Raw genomic sequence first — 16,731 nt, 5'->3', positions numbered from 1 at the left:
GTCTTTCAATTTTTAATTTCTCTCTCTTCGATTCGCCCTCACCTCGCCAGAGTCGCCTGACGCTGTCCACCGTTCTCCGGCAGTTCGCAGCAGTGAGGCCAATGACGAGGTTCGACAGACGACAGCGCACAGCGAACAGCCTTCAATTCCGTTCGACAGTCACCAAAATTAAAAAACCAAAGTCCTGTCTGTCGCTCGGTCGCTGCCTGCCAAACCCCTCATCGTCGTCGGTCGTCCGTCAGTCGCCAGTCGCCGCCTCGGTCATCTTCTGGTCTTCGCTGCATCTAAAGGTATGTCTTAACTCTTAAATATATTAATTTGTTCTTCTAATTGAAAATTTGAAATCCCCAATTTGCAATTTTAATTGTTAACCCAATAACCCTTTCTTTCTCCCCATACTTTACTTATTTTCTGAGGCTATATATTCTGAAAAGGGTATCGGAATTTGTGTCAAATATTGAAGGGGATTTGTTTTGGTCTTTAAATGGGGTTGGTGCTCCTGATTTGATCTTTATTTATGTGCCTGAAGGGTGCCGAGTTGATGCCCCTTTAAATTTGAGGTCTTTCTCACTGAAAGGGAGTGATGCCGAGTCGAATATGTTGCCGGTTTCGAACCCGAGAGTATTGGTGTTGATAGAAGGGAGGAGAGGTGGGTATAGTTGAGGTGTTTTTAGGTGGAGATGGTAACAAGTGTTATTGGACTAATTATGTTCTTGAGGTGATCATCGGTGAAGGAGCAACATTTAGCCATTTTTATGTACAAACACAATCTTTGGGAGCTGCCCATATTAAATGGACTTCCATTAGGCAAGTATATTTGGTTCTGCTTTTATTATGTTTTTGTTGATTAAGTGTCATTATGTGCAACACTTTAGATTTTGTGATATCCTTTGCTTATAATCCTGTTAGTGCATTATCATGTGATTGCTTATACTTCTATTCTTGTTGGTGCTTTGGTATATCAGGATTAAATACATTATAATGCAACTGTCTTCGCTTTTATATTATATCCATAATTTGTCCCCCCAATTTGAAAATCCTGGCTCCGCCAGTGCAGATAATGTCCTACACTCCTATAGTCCTATTATCTCCTAATTTTCAATTAAGTGACAATTGATGACCAAAAAATTGAGATGGGGTCATGGGGAGAGTATATACCTTACCTTCTTGTTAAATCATTTCATCAATCTATATACTTTGCACTAATACTATCCTCTATTTCAAAAAAAAAATTCTTCTATCATCTATCCCCACTGCACCCAAATGGGGAGGATGTGGGATGAGTCTGATTTTACATAGTTACATGCATGCTTACATCCTTTTTTTTTTTTTTTTTTTTGAGAGAAAGGTAGCACCGTAGTACGAGCATTTTATTATGCATGCTTACATCTATCCCTCTTAGGGTATGTATTCTTACTTTTTTTTTTTTGAAAAAAAAATGTGTAAAATTAATAAGTACATTAATGAAATAATATAAGGTGATGTGGAGTAGCTAAAAGTATAGAATAATAAAATATATACACACATATATATATATATATAAGTTTATTCATAAATAAAAAGTGATAGAAAGAGATTTAATTTATATCGATCTAATAAAAGATAACAATTGAATCAAATACAAACACATTTTCAGGCTTCAGCAAAGCTATGATCGATGGTAAATACGGTAAATGTAAAACTTTTAGGTTCACACATTGAAATAATTCTCAAATTTAATTTAGATTCTTGCCAAACAATAACACGAAATACAAAGTACTTTTTATTGTTTGCAATAAGCAGTTATGTATTATAGAATAAGTTTTTTTTTTTTTTTTTTAATACATATAGAGTTTTTGAGTAATACAAATTAACTTTTGAAGTATGGAGTAGAGTAGACATATTCATAGACATAAGTCGATATACATGTCAAAAATTGGATAAATAATTAAGAATTTAAGACGAAGAGAGTCCTTGATAATCAGTATACCATATATAGCTTAAAGAGCATGATATGTTAAAGAAAAAATCAGACTACAGATGATGTCACAGAAACATTAAAATAAAAATAAAAAAATGGTGGTGACGAGATGGAAACGGATCTAGTAATAGTTGAATCGGGCGAGTTCCACGGGTGACGGGACCACCTAACTGGGTGTTGCCCACTCTTTACATCCGGTTTTTTTTTTTTCTTTTTTTTTTTCTAATACCCCACCCACCAGTCCACCACACCCTTCCCGCCATACACGTAACCCTTCTTCTTTTTCTTTTCTTTGTTTTTTTTTTTCTGTAGTATTTTTTTATGGTCATTAAAAAATAAAAATCTCTGCTTTCCCTTTCATTTTGTATTTTATTTTTTAATTGTTGGAAATTTGAAGAGGATAATTTAGTTTTTAGATGTTTATTTCTTTTAAAGCTTTGTTTGATCCATGCTTTTTCTATATGGCTGACTATCCCGGCCACATAAAAAAAGCTTTTTTTATATGCTTTTTCTATATGGTCGGGGTTAGTTATAGGGGTTATTTATTTAGGGGTTACTCAATCGGTCAGAGGTTATTTAGTCGGTCAGGGGTTTTTTTTATAGGGGTTATTCAGTTGGTCAAGGGTTACTCAGACGGTCAAGGGTTACTTATTCAGGAATTACTTATAAGCTAAGTAACCCCAGAATAAATAACCTTTATAAATAACTCCGGCTACACGGTATGGCAAGCCACATATAAAAATTTATAGCGTTCGATTGGTGAATTTTGCCTTTTGATCTTTAAAATATTATCTTAACAAATACGAAGTGACTTATATATCTTTAAAATATTATCTTAACAAATACGAAGTGACTTATAAGAAGTACTACACATGAGTATCTTATGTTGTCAACAGTTTATACAAATACTCCATTAGTAGATCATATTCAATACGAAGTACTCCCTCTATCCCTATTTTATTGTCCAATTTAACTGTGTACGGTGTTCCAGACGTGTATTTAAACGTCTACATCTTTATTTCCATACACGTAAAAATTATAAAAACTTGATATTAATAAAATATACAATGAGACGAATTTAACAAGACCATTCATGATGACTAAATTATCTTTTATAGATTAATGGGAATTTATGGCAAAGTTTTCAAAGTTTGACTCTAAAAATGACAATGGGGCAAAAATAAAGGGACAAAGGGAGTATTGTACAATAATGAAAGAACTATTCCTAAGCAAATAGTTGTGAAACTTCCACTTTTAAATAGATAAGGATTTAATATAGGTTTTTTTTTAGCCATTTTATGTTTGTTAAGGAAATAAAAATACTTCGTAAGTTAGTCTTATAGACTTATAGTTTCTAGATTTCAAAGATCAATCTATCATACTTCGTATTCTTTAGGATGATTAAAGGAGAAATTTATTATAAAATGAGAACAATAGACAAGAAAGGGTCACATGATTTATCTGTGTGTCAATAGCAATAATTACAAATGAGAAAGTAAAAACAATCAAATTTCTTACAACGTCTTTCAAAACATTGTGAATTGGCTATTACATTTTGATTTTTCCTCCATGAAGGTTGTTATTCAAAAACAATAAAATAGGAATTCATTTTAAGTTTTGCTTTTAATTATATTTTGTTTTGTTTCTATTTTAAGCTTTCAATTTATTGTAACAAAAGAAGCCAACGACTTTGCAAACTTAATTAAGGGCTAATTTTAGGAGTGGATGAAGACATTTAATTTGCAAGTGGCTCATTCTTGGAGGGGTGAGGTGCATACAAATTAGAGATAATTGCATACAAATTTAATACGTAGTATATCTAAAGTTTATAGTCAAGTGTTGAGCACCAATGACAACCACAAAAGTAAAAGGTTTTTCTTATAAAAACATAAATGTCATTTTAGCATTTCAGGTTTTTATTTAACGAAAAATTGATTATTTGAACACAACTAATACTCCGTATATATTTCCTCACTCTTTTTATATATGCAATAACTTATTATTATATAATGTATTAATTAAAACTCAACTTGTTACATGTATTAGAAAAACAGAAAAGTGTTTCCTTATATACTAATTAATAAGTCGAGGGACTCGAGGGAGCTACTAATACAGGGAATGAAGGAGCATCATACACCACTCTATCGCACATCAAGAAGAGTTATTTATGTTGGCCCATCTTACCTAGCATCGAATACAACTTGTATAGTTGTAAACCAATGAATCGCATAGCATACATAGACAAGAAAAAAAAATCAATTTACTTCGATAGACAAAGTCAAGTTTGTCGGAGTCGGACATGCCATGTTCAACGTTGATGTAATAAATCAACAAAGTTCATGCTTCTTTTTTCTTTTCTTTGTTTCTTCTTCTAAACTCCTAATCTTTTAATATCAACAAAACTCCTAATTTTTTAATATCTCTTTTAAAAAACACAAAAACATTCAATAAGTTTAATAATGGCACTATCATAACCATACTTCATATGTATGATTTAAACTTATTGTACATGGCAGAGAACTATTCAACTATATTCATTATAAATTGATCCTCTAATTTTTTATTTTGTTTTGTTCACAAAGCATTATAAATCTGGCCTAACTTAAAGTTATTGAGTAATGTGACTTTTTAACACAAATAACCATGTTGTGATCTAACTAACAATATTGTGAAGATATACAGCAACATGTATAATCGCGATATCTCCACCAACATAGTCTAATGACCTCAAACAACTTTGGATGATAGGTACATATGGAGAATCAAGAATATAATACCGCACATAATTAGCCGTAGCCACGGCCCACATGTAGTCACATTACCCTAAGCCCTAAGCTTTTAAACAAAGGGAACAATTCCAAAATCCTTCATTTATCTTCTAATCGTTAAGGCGTTTGAATGAAGCATGATCACAATTAGGGATGTTAATGGGATGGGACGGAGTGAGGGCAGATGTTCATTGGTCTTCTCATCCCCATCCCCAGGCCACCTTATATTTCCATCCTCATCTCCACATACCAGATTTAAATCTAAAATCATTCCCACCCACCAAGGTATGCATCCACACCCACCTTCCCTGCCCCCACCTCCCGCTTAATCCCCATCTCGTAATTCCTATACGTGTCTATTAAGTTTCTTTGTTATATATAAAACTTAACTGTTAAACAAGTATCAACCAAAATTTTCCTTGAATTGATGTTGGACAAGTTTACTAGAATCCAAAAGATGAAACTCAATTGTTAAAATTTGTTATCTCATTTAAATGGATATAAGGTAATTTTTAGCTTTGGTGTTATATATATGTAGTTAAAGGGCAAGGCAGGTTTGAGGCGGGCATAACTTAAGATCTATTACTATTATACGGTACACCACCCATATTGAGTATGATTTTCATCTCCATTTTCGCTCTAGGGGCATGTCTCCTATCTGACTCGCCCCACTAACATCCCTAATCACAACTCTCTCTTGATGTACCCCCATGTGGTCGTATTTTCCATTGTCATCTATTGAACATACATACCTCGATACTCATTATAGCTGGCAAAGCAATTATGTTTACTTGCATACATCATTATACTCATTAATTGTTTTTTTTTTCCGCTTTAACTAATATTTTCCTTTATCATTCCTAATAAACATAATTCATATACAGATTCAACACACATCAACCTCAATCTTTCCTAAGTATGTATTTATAAAACACATATCCATCCAATATAATTTTAATACGAGTACCATTTTCCCTTATCCATTCCCGTCCAAAATCATTCATATTCTGTCCTTAAAAATAAAAAAAAATTAAAAAAATTCATATTCAACTCAATACACTTACACCTCAACTAAAGAAAATAAAAGGAAGAAGACAAAACCAAAAAATAAAAAACAAAACCAAAACCAGTAAATCTCCATACGTTTCTTTATTTGGGGGAAAATCTACTCACGTTTCATTTCTTTATTTATGCAACATTCAGAAAAAGGAAAACTAAAAATAAAAATAAAAAAATAAAAATTAGGGGAAAAATCGAAATTTAAATACAAAGAAGAAGCCGGAGCCCCTGACCCAGCCAAATTATCGTAAGCGCGACGATTATTTTGCCATCTTTTGCAACGAACTTGTACTTGTCTTTCAGATCTGTCATCAAATTCCCCCGTTTTCTTTAATCTTCTCAATTTTCTCTTCTACCTCCAATTTTATATCGCAGCTACAACCCCACTTCGAATTCTTGGTAAATTTTCACTGACTTTGTTTTTCCCAATTAATTTTCTGTAAATTTGAATTCAATTTCTGTTTAAGTTGATATATGTGTGTTTGCAAATGAATATATGAAGTTTCTGATGTTTTTTGAGAATTTAAATTTGGGTTAATGGTGAATGATGGTTTTTGATTTGGTGAATTGAATTTTGTGGAGGATTATGGTTTAATTTTATATGTTTAAAAGTAGCACTGCTATTAATTATCCAGTATTTCTGTTTTAATTTAAGGAAAATTAGGAAGACGTTATAAACTTTTTGCTATGATGAATTAAGTATGGGTGAATTGCAGAATTTTGATTTTTGTTACTTGTGATTTTAGTTGTCATCAATTTGCCTCTTCTTGCAGCTTAACCTGATAATCGACGAGTTATTCCGGAAATTTTGGTTTTGGGATTGTTTTAAGCATTCTCCTGATTGTGTCTTGTATAGAGACATTTTTCAGGGAATGCTAAATGATGTGGTTGTCTGTTGGGGGACTTTATGTTTTAGCTGATGAGGCTAGGAACTTGTCTGTTCTAGCTTTGTTGGCGGTTGATCAAATTGGATACTCACATCGCTGCTTTGTGAGTCTTGGTGGTGACTTTAAGCTTCAAGGGATTGATTGCAATAGGATGCCGTCTGCATTTAGGCGTGATGTTTATGGGGATGGTTGATTTTTGCTCACTGTTCTAGTTCTCCTGCTTTGTACATAGTATTATACACTATACAGTCAGTATTGGCAGGAGATTCGTATCTTGATATTGCCTCTTAGATTTTTTTCCTTTGTGAGTCATGGAGCCAAGAGCGCCTGTGTTGATGGATAAGTATGAAATGGGGAGACTACTAGGGCAAGGTACCTTTGCTAAGGTTTATTACGGGAGGAGTATCCAAAATGGCCAGAGTGTGGCCATCAAAATGATTGACAAAGAAAAGGTTTTAAGAGTAGGACTCATGGATCAAATTAAAAGAGAAATTTCTGTAATGGGAATGGTTAGGCACCCAAATGTTGTTTATCTATATGAAGTCATGGCGACCAAGACTAAAATCTACTTTGTGATGGAACATGCTAAAGGCGGTGAACTCTTTGACAAGTTGGCCAAAGGGAGGCTAAAGGAGGATGTTGCTCAAATGTATTTCAGACAGTTAATTAGTGCTGTTGATTTTTGCCATAGCCGGGGAGTTTATCATCGCGATCTGAAACCTGAAAACTTGCTGCTAGACGAAAATGAGAATTTGAAGGTTTCAGATTTCGGGTTGAGTGCTCTAGCTGAAACTAAACGACAAGATGGTTTACTCCATACCACTTGTGGGACCCCTGCTTATGTTGCTCCCGAAATCATCAGTAGGAAAGGCTATGATGGGGCCAAAGCTGATATATGGTCTTGTGGGGTGATTTTATATGTTCTCTTGGCTGGTTTTCTTCCATTCCATGATTCGAATTTGATGGAGATGTACAGAAAGATTGGTAAAGCAGAATATAAATGCCCTAGTTGGTTTCCAAAGGATGCACGCCGACTATTGGGAAAGATCTTGGACCCTAACCCTGATACTAGAGTCACAATTGCTAAGATAAAGGAGAGTTCTTGGTATAAAAAGGACTTGTCCCCAAAACCTATCCAATCTGAATCAGATAGCATAAATGTTAATGATGTGGTTAGCAACGGAGATCCAGGCCCTTCCAGAAGTAGCAATGCCAATGAAGAATCCAGGGAGGAGGGGATCAAACCTGCAGAGTTAAATGCATTTGATATCATATCCCTTTCGTGTGGTTTTGATTTGTCTGGCTTATTCGAAGACTGTAGTCATAAGAAGGAAGCAAGATTTACGTCCAGGGAAGCTGCTTCTACCATAATCTCTAAGCTTATGGAAACTGCTAAAAGCTTAAGGTTAAAAGTAAGGAGGATGGACAAAGGATTACTCAACTTCGAGGGCACAAGCGAAGGAAGGAAAGGTGTTCTGTCAATTGATGCAGAAATATTTGAGGTCACCCCTGCACTCTATTTGGTGGAGATGAGAAAAGCCAATGGAGATACTTTCGAGTATCAAAAGGTGATAAAAGAAGATATAAGGCCTTCCCTAAAAGATATTGTTTGGGCCTGGCAAGGGGAACAACAACAGCAGCCACTGCAATTGCAGCAACCATTGCAAAATCAGGAGCAGTCTTAGCAGTAGCAGTGATGGTGGAAACTCTTAAAACTTCTCTTTAGCCGTCTTGGTCCCATACTTTGATCATGTTTTTGATGATGGGAGAGTATGTCAACGTTAACATGTGATTCCTTTCCTTTCCAAGCTTAAATGACTTATATGCCTTTTACTGCATTACTGACTGTTCTTGACTTTGCAACAAGGTCAGAGCTTATTTATGAGGCAAGTATATGGATGTAAGATGTATGTGTATGCTTGATAAATCAAAGTTTGTATTTACTTTTCCAATACAGATTCAGTAAAATTACGTTTACCTTACCATGCCTGATTTGTTGCTCAGTTTAAAAAAAATTCTCTGCTCTTAAAATTCTTCTGTGAACAACATATATCCTCCATTCCTTCTGGTTTCATAATACTACGTACAGCGTGGCTTTACATCATTAATGTTTCTTCACACACCAAGAGCATCTTTAACGATGAACATATTAAAGCAACGAGAATTATACTTATGATGGTAACAAACTAACAACTATTTGAATGGAGCAACATTTTTTTTTTTTTGGGACGAGAACTGTGCAGAGTTGATCCTAAGACCAAAGGTCTTTAGTTCACTGAAAATCTGACATTCTTTTCTAACTCTAATTAACTAGTTGCAACTTGCAAGTTTCCAACTAAGAAAAGTAATAAACAGAACTTTGCGTGAACATAAATATTTAAGTGCAACAAAATTGATTTGAAAGGATGTCAACAATATCATTGGATGTATTCGTTAAAGCAAATGATTACTAGTGCGAAGAGCCAAATTTAAATTTTGGTAGAAGAAGAGTCCTAAATAATTCCTGAATAGCCTACTATTGTTCACCAATGCAAAGTTTTCATCACTTGAAATGAGAAATTTTGATATATAAGTATGCTCAGAGCAAGGGCAATGCTAGGCAAGCCCAAAGTTTCCGTTTCCTTTCTCCTTCCTTCATCTCACTACCATCGGAATGTGAAGAAGATTATATATTGAAAAAGTTTTAGTAACAAATCTTGTGTATCAATACTACGTAAATAAAATGGTTGGACGCCTTGGCTTGAAACCTTTGCGGCTCTAAAAGTTTTGATTGGGTAACAAACTCACATTGCACCGTAAGTCCGTAAGCTTAACTGAGGAGATACGAGTCCTCTTCAGCAAGCACCCAACCTCTTCTACTCAAAAACATTATCATGAGAGATTTTAAAATTTTACAAATTTCATAAGTTGCAATTTCAATCTCAAGCTGATGATAAATTGGCCAATCTTCAAATTTTCTCCTCCATTTTCGCTAATTTCAATTTCAATCAATCCCTTATCTCTCTCTCTCTCTCTCTCTCTCTCTCTCTCTCTCTCTCTCTCTCTCAATTACTGTTGGTTGGTGAATTTGCCAAAATTTTGCAGAAATTTCAAATGTGTCCACTTCGAATTATTTTGATTTTTCTTTCTGCTGCTCTTGCCGGATTTTTCGTCCTCAAGAATCTCAATTCTTCCGATGATGTCGACCTCAATCTTCTTCCTGATTCTCCAAAACCTAAAAATTCTTCTCCGATTTCATACAAGGTATCTTCAATTTCGCATTTCTCTTCTTTTAATTTGATTTCACTGGTTTAGGGTTTGAAATTTGTTGGAATTGATGTAATTTGTTCTAATTTTCGAAATTGATTTCGTTTGAATTGAAGGATAAGGTAATGGCGGGGATTTGTTCGAGTTTCTGGACGGTTGTGGATATGGCGAGCGGTCGGTATCTCTGGAAGTATTTCTCTGCTGCTTCAGCTAAGAGCTCGTCTTAATTCTTTTTCGATACGATATAATACGGTAGTTGTATTTGTTGTTGTGATGATGATGACGATTCTGTTAATTTGAAGAAGATGCATTATTGTTGTAATATTCTATGAATAATATGTACATATACATGTTTGTTAATGATATGGAAATTTTGATTTTTCTCTTGTGCTTAATTTCTTCGCCTGCATCTTCAATCAATATCATGCTATGCTGTTTGTGTGTGTGCCCCTGTCTCTTTGTTTACATAGATTTGGAACCACGGGGGGGTATGGCTAAGGTTTTTTAGTTTGAGGGATTAGCCTGTCGGGTGATCCAGGTACGCTACAAATGTGGTTTAGCGCATATAATATGAGTTTTTTAATTGATCATTTGTTACGGAAATCATATGCGGTGTGTGATTGCTGAGGTCTAATTCCTTTATCATTATTTTGTTATGTGTGTTGCTGCTGAAGAAAGAGTGAAAAAAATCAGGTTAATTGTAGTGGTGAAGTAGTACTAGTTCTTTAGAAGATCATAAAACGGGCATTGTGCTGGGCAGCTGCTATGAAGATTGTATCAGTGAATCTATTTCATAGCCTTAGGACTAGACTAGGCTAAACCTTGTCTTTCTGATTGGCATTGACCTATTTACTTCTTTATTGTGATTCCACGAAATTGAACTATTGGATTGAGCTTTCACTCCTGTCATTCCCTATGGAGAAGTTGCTTGTCCGACTCTATACCATAGTACCATACAATACTGGAGTAATGGAGTCAGCAGATTCGAGCGCATCTAGCTAGAACCCGAGCATACAAACTTGACACTCCTATTTTACTGCCTACCCTCACAAAGCTACTCATGAATCCATATTATTGCTCCTGCTCTGGACTTAGATAGTGATAAAAATGTTGGAGTTTCTGCCACCTTGTTACTGAAGGATGTTTCTGTATCCCAAGATTTGAGCACCATGAGATGTTTTCATCAAACAATGTTAAGTTTATTATCCACTTGGCTGTCAAAATTGATAAGAAAGCTTATTGGACCAATATAGCCCTTGTAACTGTTGTTATGCCCTTGTTCCCTTTTACTTTTTATATAATTAGAATCTGGGTATAGAAAGAACGTTGATCAACTTGTACAGGTAAAAGAAAGAATTGCATTAGAATGGGGCTAAGTACATTGTGCAGGGAGAGTAGCCAGATTACCCACAACTCTTACTCAAGTCTCCATCATGACTATCTATTTCAGGTTCCTTATTAATTGCTCACATTATATTAATGTACCTTGTGTCAAGTGGTCTACTATTTGTGGTGTTACTGTTAGCTTTATGCTTGTGGATAACACTTATAAGGAGCTAGTTATTTACTAATGTAGGTTCCACCAGTGGTGGGGAGTTGGGGGCTTATCTGACCAAGATCAGCTTGCTGTATATGCAGTTGAGCCTTGATTTTCTCTGCATGTGTGGAGTGGTACCTTTCTTCTAAGAAAAGTTGTCTATTTGACAAGCATCAACTCTTTGCTGTTCTGTTGTCAATGATTTATTTGTTTCAGAAGTGCATTTTGTATTATTAATAGAGGCCTGTTATTACTTGAATAGTCCAGCTTTAGTCACTTACCCATGGGTGTTAACTTGCTAAGTAGAAATTCAGTGCTGTAGAGTTGTACAAATCCCATCTAGAGATACACCCCTACCTCCATAAGGAATGTGTTTTCTTCCATTTTGGGGATTCTTTAATAAACAGCTGTTCATGTTCAGGTCATGTTCCATTTTAGGGTAGCTGAGAGTTGTTACAATGACTCTAGGAGGAACTGGTAATCATCATCTTCTACCTCCATTATTTAAAATTTGCAGTCATAGCCTTCTATGAGCTCTATCATTTTAATTGGATTAAAGTTTCTGGATTTTTGTTTATGTCGTCACTAAGTTGTAACTCAGCTAAGCTTGGGCAAGATTGAATTGCATTTTAATTAGGACTTTTTGCTTGTGTGTTACCATTAGAATTTGGACATGTATCCATTTGATTCTAGAACTTTCTCTAATTTTAAAGTTGATATAAGTTGCTTTTGTCCTCTTGATTCCTGACTCCTTGTTGAGTATCTGAAAAGAGATGAAAATCATGCTCTTAGCTCTTTGGGGGCTTCTCTTGCTCCTTCCTTGCGTTTGTAGGTTCAGAATACAATCCTTAACTATCTGATGAAAAATAGGTTAATAATATTTAATAAAATCTCCATTAGTTAGGTTAATTTGACCATCCAAGTAGTTATATCAGTTGGCCGAGAAGTATTTTCTGATATTTTTGATTGGAACCGTTGGTTTGGGTTAGCTGGTGATTAGCAGGAACCAAGAAACTTTATGTGCATGAAAGGGAACTGTAGCCGGACTCTTCTTTTTGATTTTTGAGTTATGACTTGTGAGTACTCCAAATTAGGCTAAAATGTTATTTTCAATGAATTTTGAAATTGGACTGATGGGAGTCTTGTTACTGGTACTCTTTTCAAATTCAATAATAGCTGCCACTGTATACATCACTTTGCTCATTCAATTCCAGGAGGGCTGGAGGTATCATGATCGCCCACTTCCATTCCCTTTGAACACTTCCTTTTGCTGAGATTGTATCTACGCTCGACATCCCTTATCATTGACTTTTCTGTGTAGCTGAATTAACTTTCTTGTGATGTAACCCACCTAGCTAATGGGTAACCTCCTTATTTTCGCTGTCATGTGTTTCTTGTACATGTTAATGTATGACGTTGCCTATTCCAAAGGCAAAGATGTGCAATTTGTTTTTGGACGGGAGAATATGCAATTTGTGTTTTTGGACGGGAGAATATGTCGTTTGAAGTGTTACTGGAAAATGTATACTTGAGAATCCTTTTGCAGAATGAGTGCTTATAAGCTTTGTTACATGTATTCGGTGCTTGAAATGGACATTGAAGATAATCGAAGAGCAGAGAAAAATACAATTAATTGATGAACATTAGCAAAAGCAATGCGCATGGACATTGAAGATTGCTTCGAATCCATTGTTAGAAACTCAGAATGAATGTCTCTCTCCGGATCTCCATAATTTGAATGTTAGAAGAAATTCATAGCAGTAATTATATACTTGTGTAATTTCACAAGATTTTACAAATTGCAAATGAATACAAAGTATTTCAGAATTGCACATCTCAATCTCCTCCTCTCTTATCTACTTCTACTACAGTATTTATTACTTATACATTTGAAGTGATAACTAATAAAATACGGAGTACTCTATCAAATTTCAAACTTCGTATAATAGAGTGAAGTTTCATATTAGTTGGGGAAAAAAATTTGTTTATATATTTAATTGGTTATGAGTCCAAAATTACAGTGTATATCAGAACAATATACAACTCCTATCTCATGTATCCAAATTCACCCTAAACCTTCAAAATAAGTGTGCTTAACATTTCCAATTTTTATTATTGAAATATAAATTGACAAATTTATGCGTTAGTGGTAGTATAGGTTTAGTGGGTTCAACCTAAAAAAATAATTTAGATAATCAACAAACTACTTAAAATAATAAAAATGGTTATAATAAGTGCAACATGCCTTAAATGATAAGTGAAACTGGTTTACATAAAGATTAAACGGAGAAACATGCTCGACAAATATGCTTAGGTTATTTTCTCACTTCACTCTTTTACTCTACAGATTGAAGATTTCTAAGTACTCCGTAATTCCTAATACTACGTATATTGAATCGAAATAGTATGAACATTTGATTGTTTGATTAATTTTTTTGAAAGGAATTGTTTGATTAATTAACAAAGAACCAATGAAGTGCTAGTATAGTAGTATATATATTTCGTAGAATGTCAAAAAGACTTGACTCGTGTAACTCAATTGGCTCTCCCCCGTCGTGGGCAATGTGTATGTGTCGCGAGCCCATGACCCTTGAAATAGCAAAATACATTATCTTTTTATTTATAGTAATTATTTTTAAAAAACCAGTATTTTTCTGGGAAAAAAATAGTCCCAACGGTCAAAAATAAAACTCCAAAGTTAAAAAAAATAAAAAAATAAATTGCACATCTGAGAGAAAGAGAAAGAGAAAGAGATCAGAGATGAGCCGGAGAAGAACAGGGAAAAAAGTAGCACAGGAGCAGGCAATTAAATGGCGCCGTGCGCAGAAGAAATTCCAGCCACCAACATTGAAGAAGGAGAAGTGTGAAGATGCTAAAAATCGAACTTCTAAGTTTTTTGGATGCTATCTCTTAACTTCTCTTAGCCCTCGTTTCAAGGGTCATTCTTATATTGGGTATTCTTTTTCTTTCTATTTGTAACTTTTGATCTTCGATTTCAATAATTTCGTAAATTTATTCGATTGAATTTTTTTTTTGAATTTTGTTTTAATTAATAGGTTTACAGTGAACCCGAAACGACGAATTAGGCAACATAATGGGGAAATTACTAGCGGAGCTTTCAGAACGAAGAAAAAAACGACCTTGGGAAATGGTTCTTTGTATTCATGGTTTTCCCACTAATGTTGCTGCTCTTCAGGTTTTCCCCTTTTTATATTAATAAGCTTTATTTTTTATCATCAATGTTGAAGTTACAATCTTTGTTATGTGTAAATCATTGTTATAACATAAATTGGATTTCTTGATTTGAATTGGCGGATATGATTTTTGTGATTGATTGCAAGAATGCTTTTTGATTATGATCTTTCATTGAATTGGGGGTATAAGTATAATTGATGATGATCTTTAATCGAATTGGGAAATTTGATTTGTGTGGTCAATTGCAAGATTACATTTTGATGATTTGAATTGGGATACAATTAGTCTGATTTATTGCAAGATTGCAATTTGATTATGATTTTATACAATTATGATGGTTTTTGCTTTTAATTTGTTCTGCTATGTTTGGACTTTGGAAATTGCCTTATCATATTTGCATATTTAGCACCTTTTCTTACGTAATTCATTTCCAAGATTTTATGAATAAGTTTTGCTACTATAATTTCTACTAAAATTTGGAAATACACAGTTGTAAGATTGACTGTTAAATGGTTTTGCAGTTTGAATGGGCATGGCAGCATCCTAGAGAGTCAGTAGCGGTACGAGAAGCGGCAGCGGGATTTAAAACCCTCGGAGGACTTGCCAACAAAATCAAACTTGCACTCACTATGCTTACTCTCCACTCCTGGCAAAGGTATATTATATATATATTTCGCTTCTTTGTTTTACGGATTTTGTGCAGTGATATATATCTGTATTCTTTTTTGATTTAGTATCATTGTGCTGTCCTCTAATTGCTGTATGTTCAGTCTGAACCTCACAGTTAGTTTCTTCTCTACAAAGTACATGAAGCATGCTGCTGGGTGTCCAAGCTTGCCTCACCAAATGAAACTTCATTTTTGTTCCATAGATGAGCTTCCTTGCTATGGGGACAGTGACCAAACGCACGGTTGTGATGATGATGATGACAACTTTGACTCAAATGATGGTGAAGTTTCGGCCAGCTGTTCTGATGACAGAATAGAATCTTCAGCTGATGTTTCAATGGAGATGATACCTTCTTCAATTCATGTTCAAAGCTGTACCTCACAAAATTCAAGTGATTCTATCTTAGCTGGAGATTTCATAGGCATTGTTGGTTCATTGGAGAGTGATTCATCATCAATGATGAGTGCACCGGAGGAACAACCATTGCATCAATTACCTGTTGATGTTAGTGGCTTTACTCTGAACACTTCAAACGAGCACTTACGACCTTGTGAAGAGACATGGATTGAGGATGAAAGAACTTCTTTCCCTGATTTAGCAGAGCACATACAACCATTTTGTGGTATATATGCTTCTGACAATGAGTTGTTTCCCATTCTAGAGGAAAAGCAGTCTTCTTGTGACTTGCCTGCTGATGCTCCTTTCCCCACTGGGAACGATTTTGACGAGTGCTCAAGATATGGAAATGAGTTTTGGCCCAAGGAGTTGAGAGGCTCTTCACCTGAAATAGAGGAGCATATACAGCCATTTGAACAAGCCGGTCCTTCAGAGACATATCCCTCTTCAATGGTTGATTTTGTTGCAGTTATGGAAGATGTTACAAAGAAAGACAAAATAACATGTATAGTAATTGATGATATCACTGAGCAACAATGCCAACCAATAAGGGTTCAGTCTCCTATCAGAAATGCTAATACTGTTCGGCCATTTTCTAATGAGGGGATTGAGGTTATAGAACTCTGTACGCCTTCACCTGATATAATCACTAGAGGCAGCAAGAAGAGAAGAGCAGTCAATGAATTTCCTTCATTCATTGATTTAACTGGATCACCTTCTTTCATCCAACTGTAAATATTGGAATGCTGTCAGTGGATACCTTTTAATTTACTAGTGGGAATTCCTCATTTTCAAAGTCGTCATTGCTTGTTCTACATCATCATTCAGCCTTAGTGAATCTATAAGAGTTGAAAGTCCTGTCCTCAGGTAATCGAAGACTTCCTTGATCTTCCTTTACAAGTTTTTGTTTTTCTTGTTATCCTAGCTTGTAATGGTGTTGGATTAATTATTGTATTAAAGAATAATTGTGTTAATTAATGCAAAATAATCAATAATGAGATTTTATTATTATTA

General features: G+C 34.8%; 2 protein-coding genes and 1 pseudogene across 2 annotated transcripts; all 3 read left to right on the top strand.

Annotated features, from left to right (window-relative positions):
- The first annotated feature begins 5,465 nt into the window (after nucleotides 1-5,465).
- Nucleotides 5,466-8,656, top strand: LOC110684655 (CBL-interacting protein kinase 2-like). Its single transcript, XM_021861090.1, has 2 exons — nucleotides 5,466-6,186; nucleotides 6,561-8,656. The coding sequence occupies exon 2, from the start codon at nucleotides 6,986-6,988 to the stop codon at nucleotides 8,357-8,359; it is 1,374 nt and encodes a 457-aa protein (XP_021716782.1). The 5' UTR covers nucleotides 5,466-6,186; nucleotides 6,561-6,985; the 3' UTR covers nucleotides 8,360-8,656.
- Nucleotides 8,657-9,677: 1,021 nt separating this feature from the next.
- Nucleotides 9,678-10,315, top strand: LOC110684654. The gene is made up of 2 exons (XM_021861089.1): nucleotides 9,678-9,917; nucleotides 10,037-10,315. Exons 1-2 carry the CDS (start codon nucleotides 9,768-9,770, stop codon nucleotides 10,145-10,147), a joined length of 261 nt encoding a protein of 86 aa, XP_021716781.1. The 5' UTR covers nucleotides 9,678-9,767; the 3' UTR covers nucleotides 10,148-10,315.
- A 3,631-nt stretch (nucleotides 10,316-13,946) lies between these two features.
- Nucleotides 13,947-16,731, top strand: LOC110684653 (annotated as a pseudogene).

This window comes from Chenopodium quinoa, unplaced genomic scaffold (assembly GCF_001683475.1).
Source record: "Chenopodium quinoa cultivar QQ74 unplaced genomic scaffold, ASM168347v1, whole genome shotgun sequence".
NCBI lineage: Eukaryota > Viridiplantae > Streptophyta > Magnoliopsida > Caryophyllales > Amaranthaceae > Chenopodium > Chenopodium quinoa.
The sequence above is the reverse complement of the archived record's forward strand: the minus strand, read 5'-3'. Positions and strand labels throughout refer to the sequence as shown.

Bases quoted from the DNA above. Each gene is read 5' to 3' on its own strand.
- LOC110684655 (XM_021861090.1), top strand. From the start codon at position 6,986: ATGGAGCCAAGAGCGCCTGTGTTGATGGATAAGTATGAAATGGGGAGA.
- LOC110684654 (XM_021861089.1), top strand. From the start codon at position 9,768: ATGTGTCCACTTCGAATTATTTTGATTTTTCTTTCTGCTGCTCTTGCC. The intron at 9,918-10,036 runs GTATCTTCAATT...TTTGAATTGAAG, and splicing joins CTTCTCCGATTTCATACAAG to GATAAGGTAATGGCGGGGAT.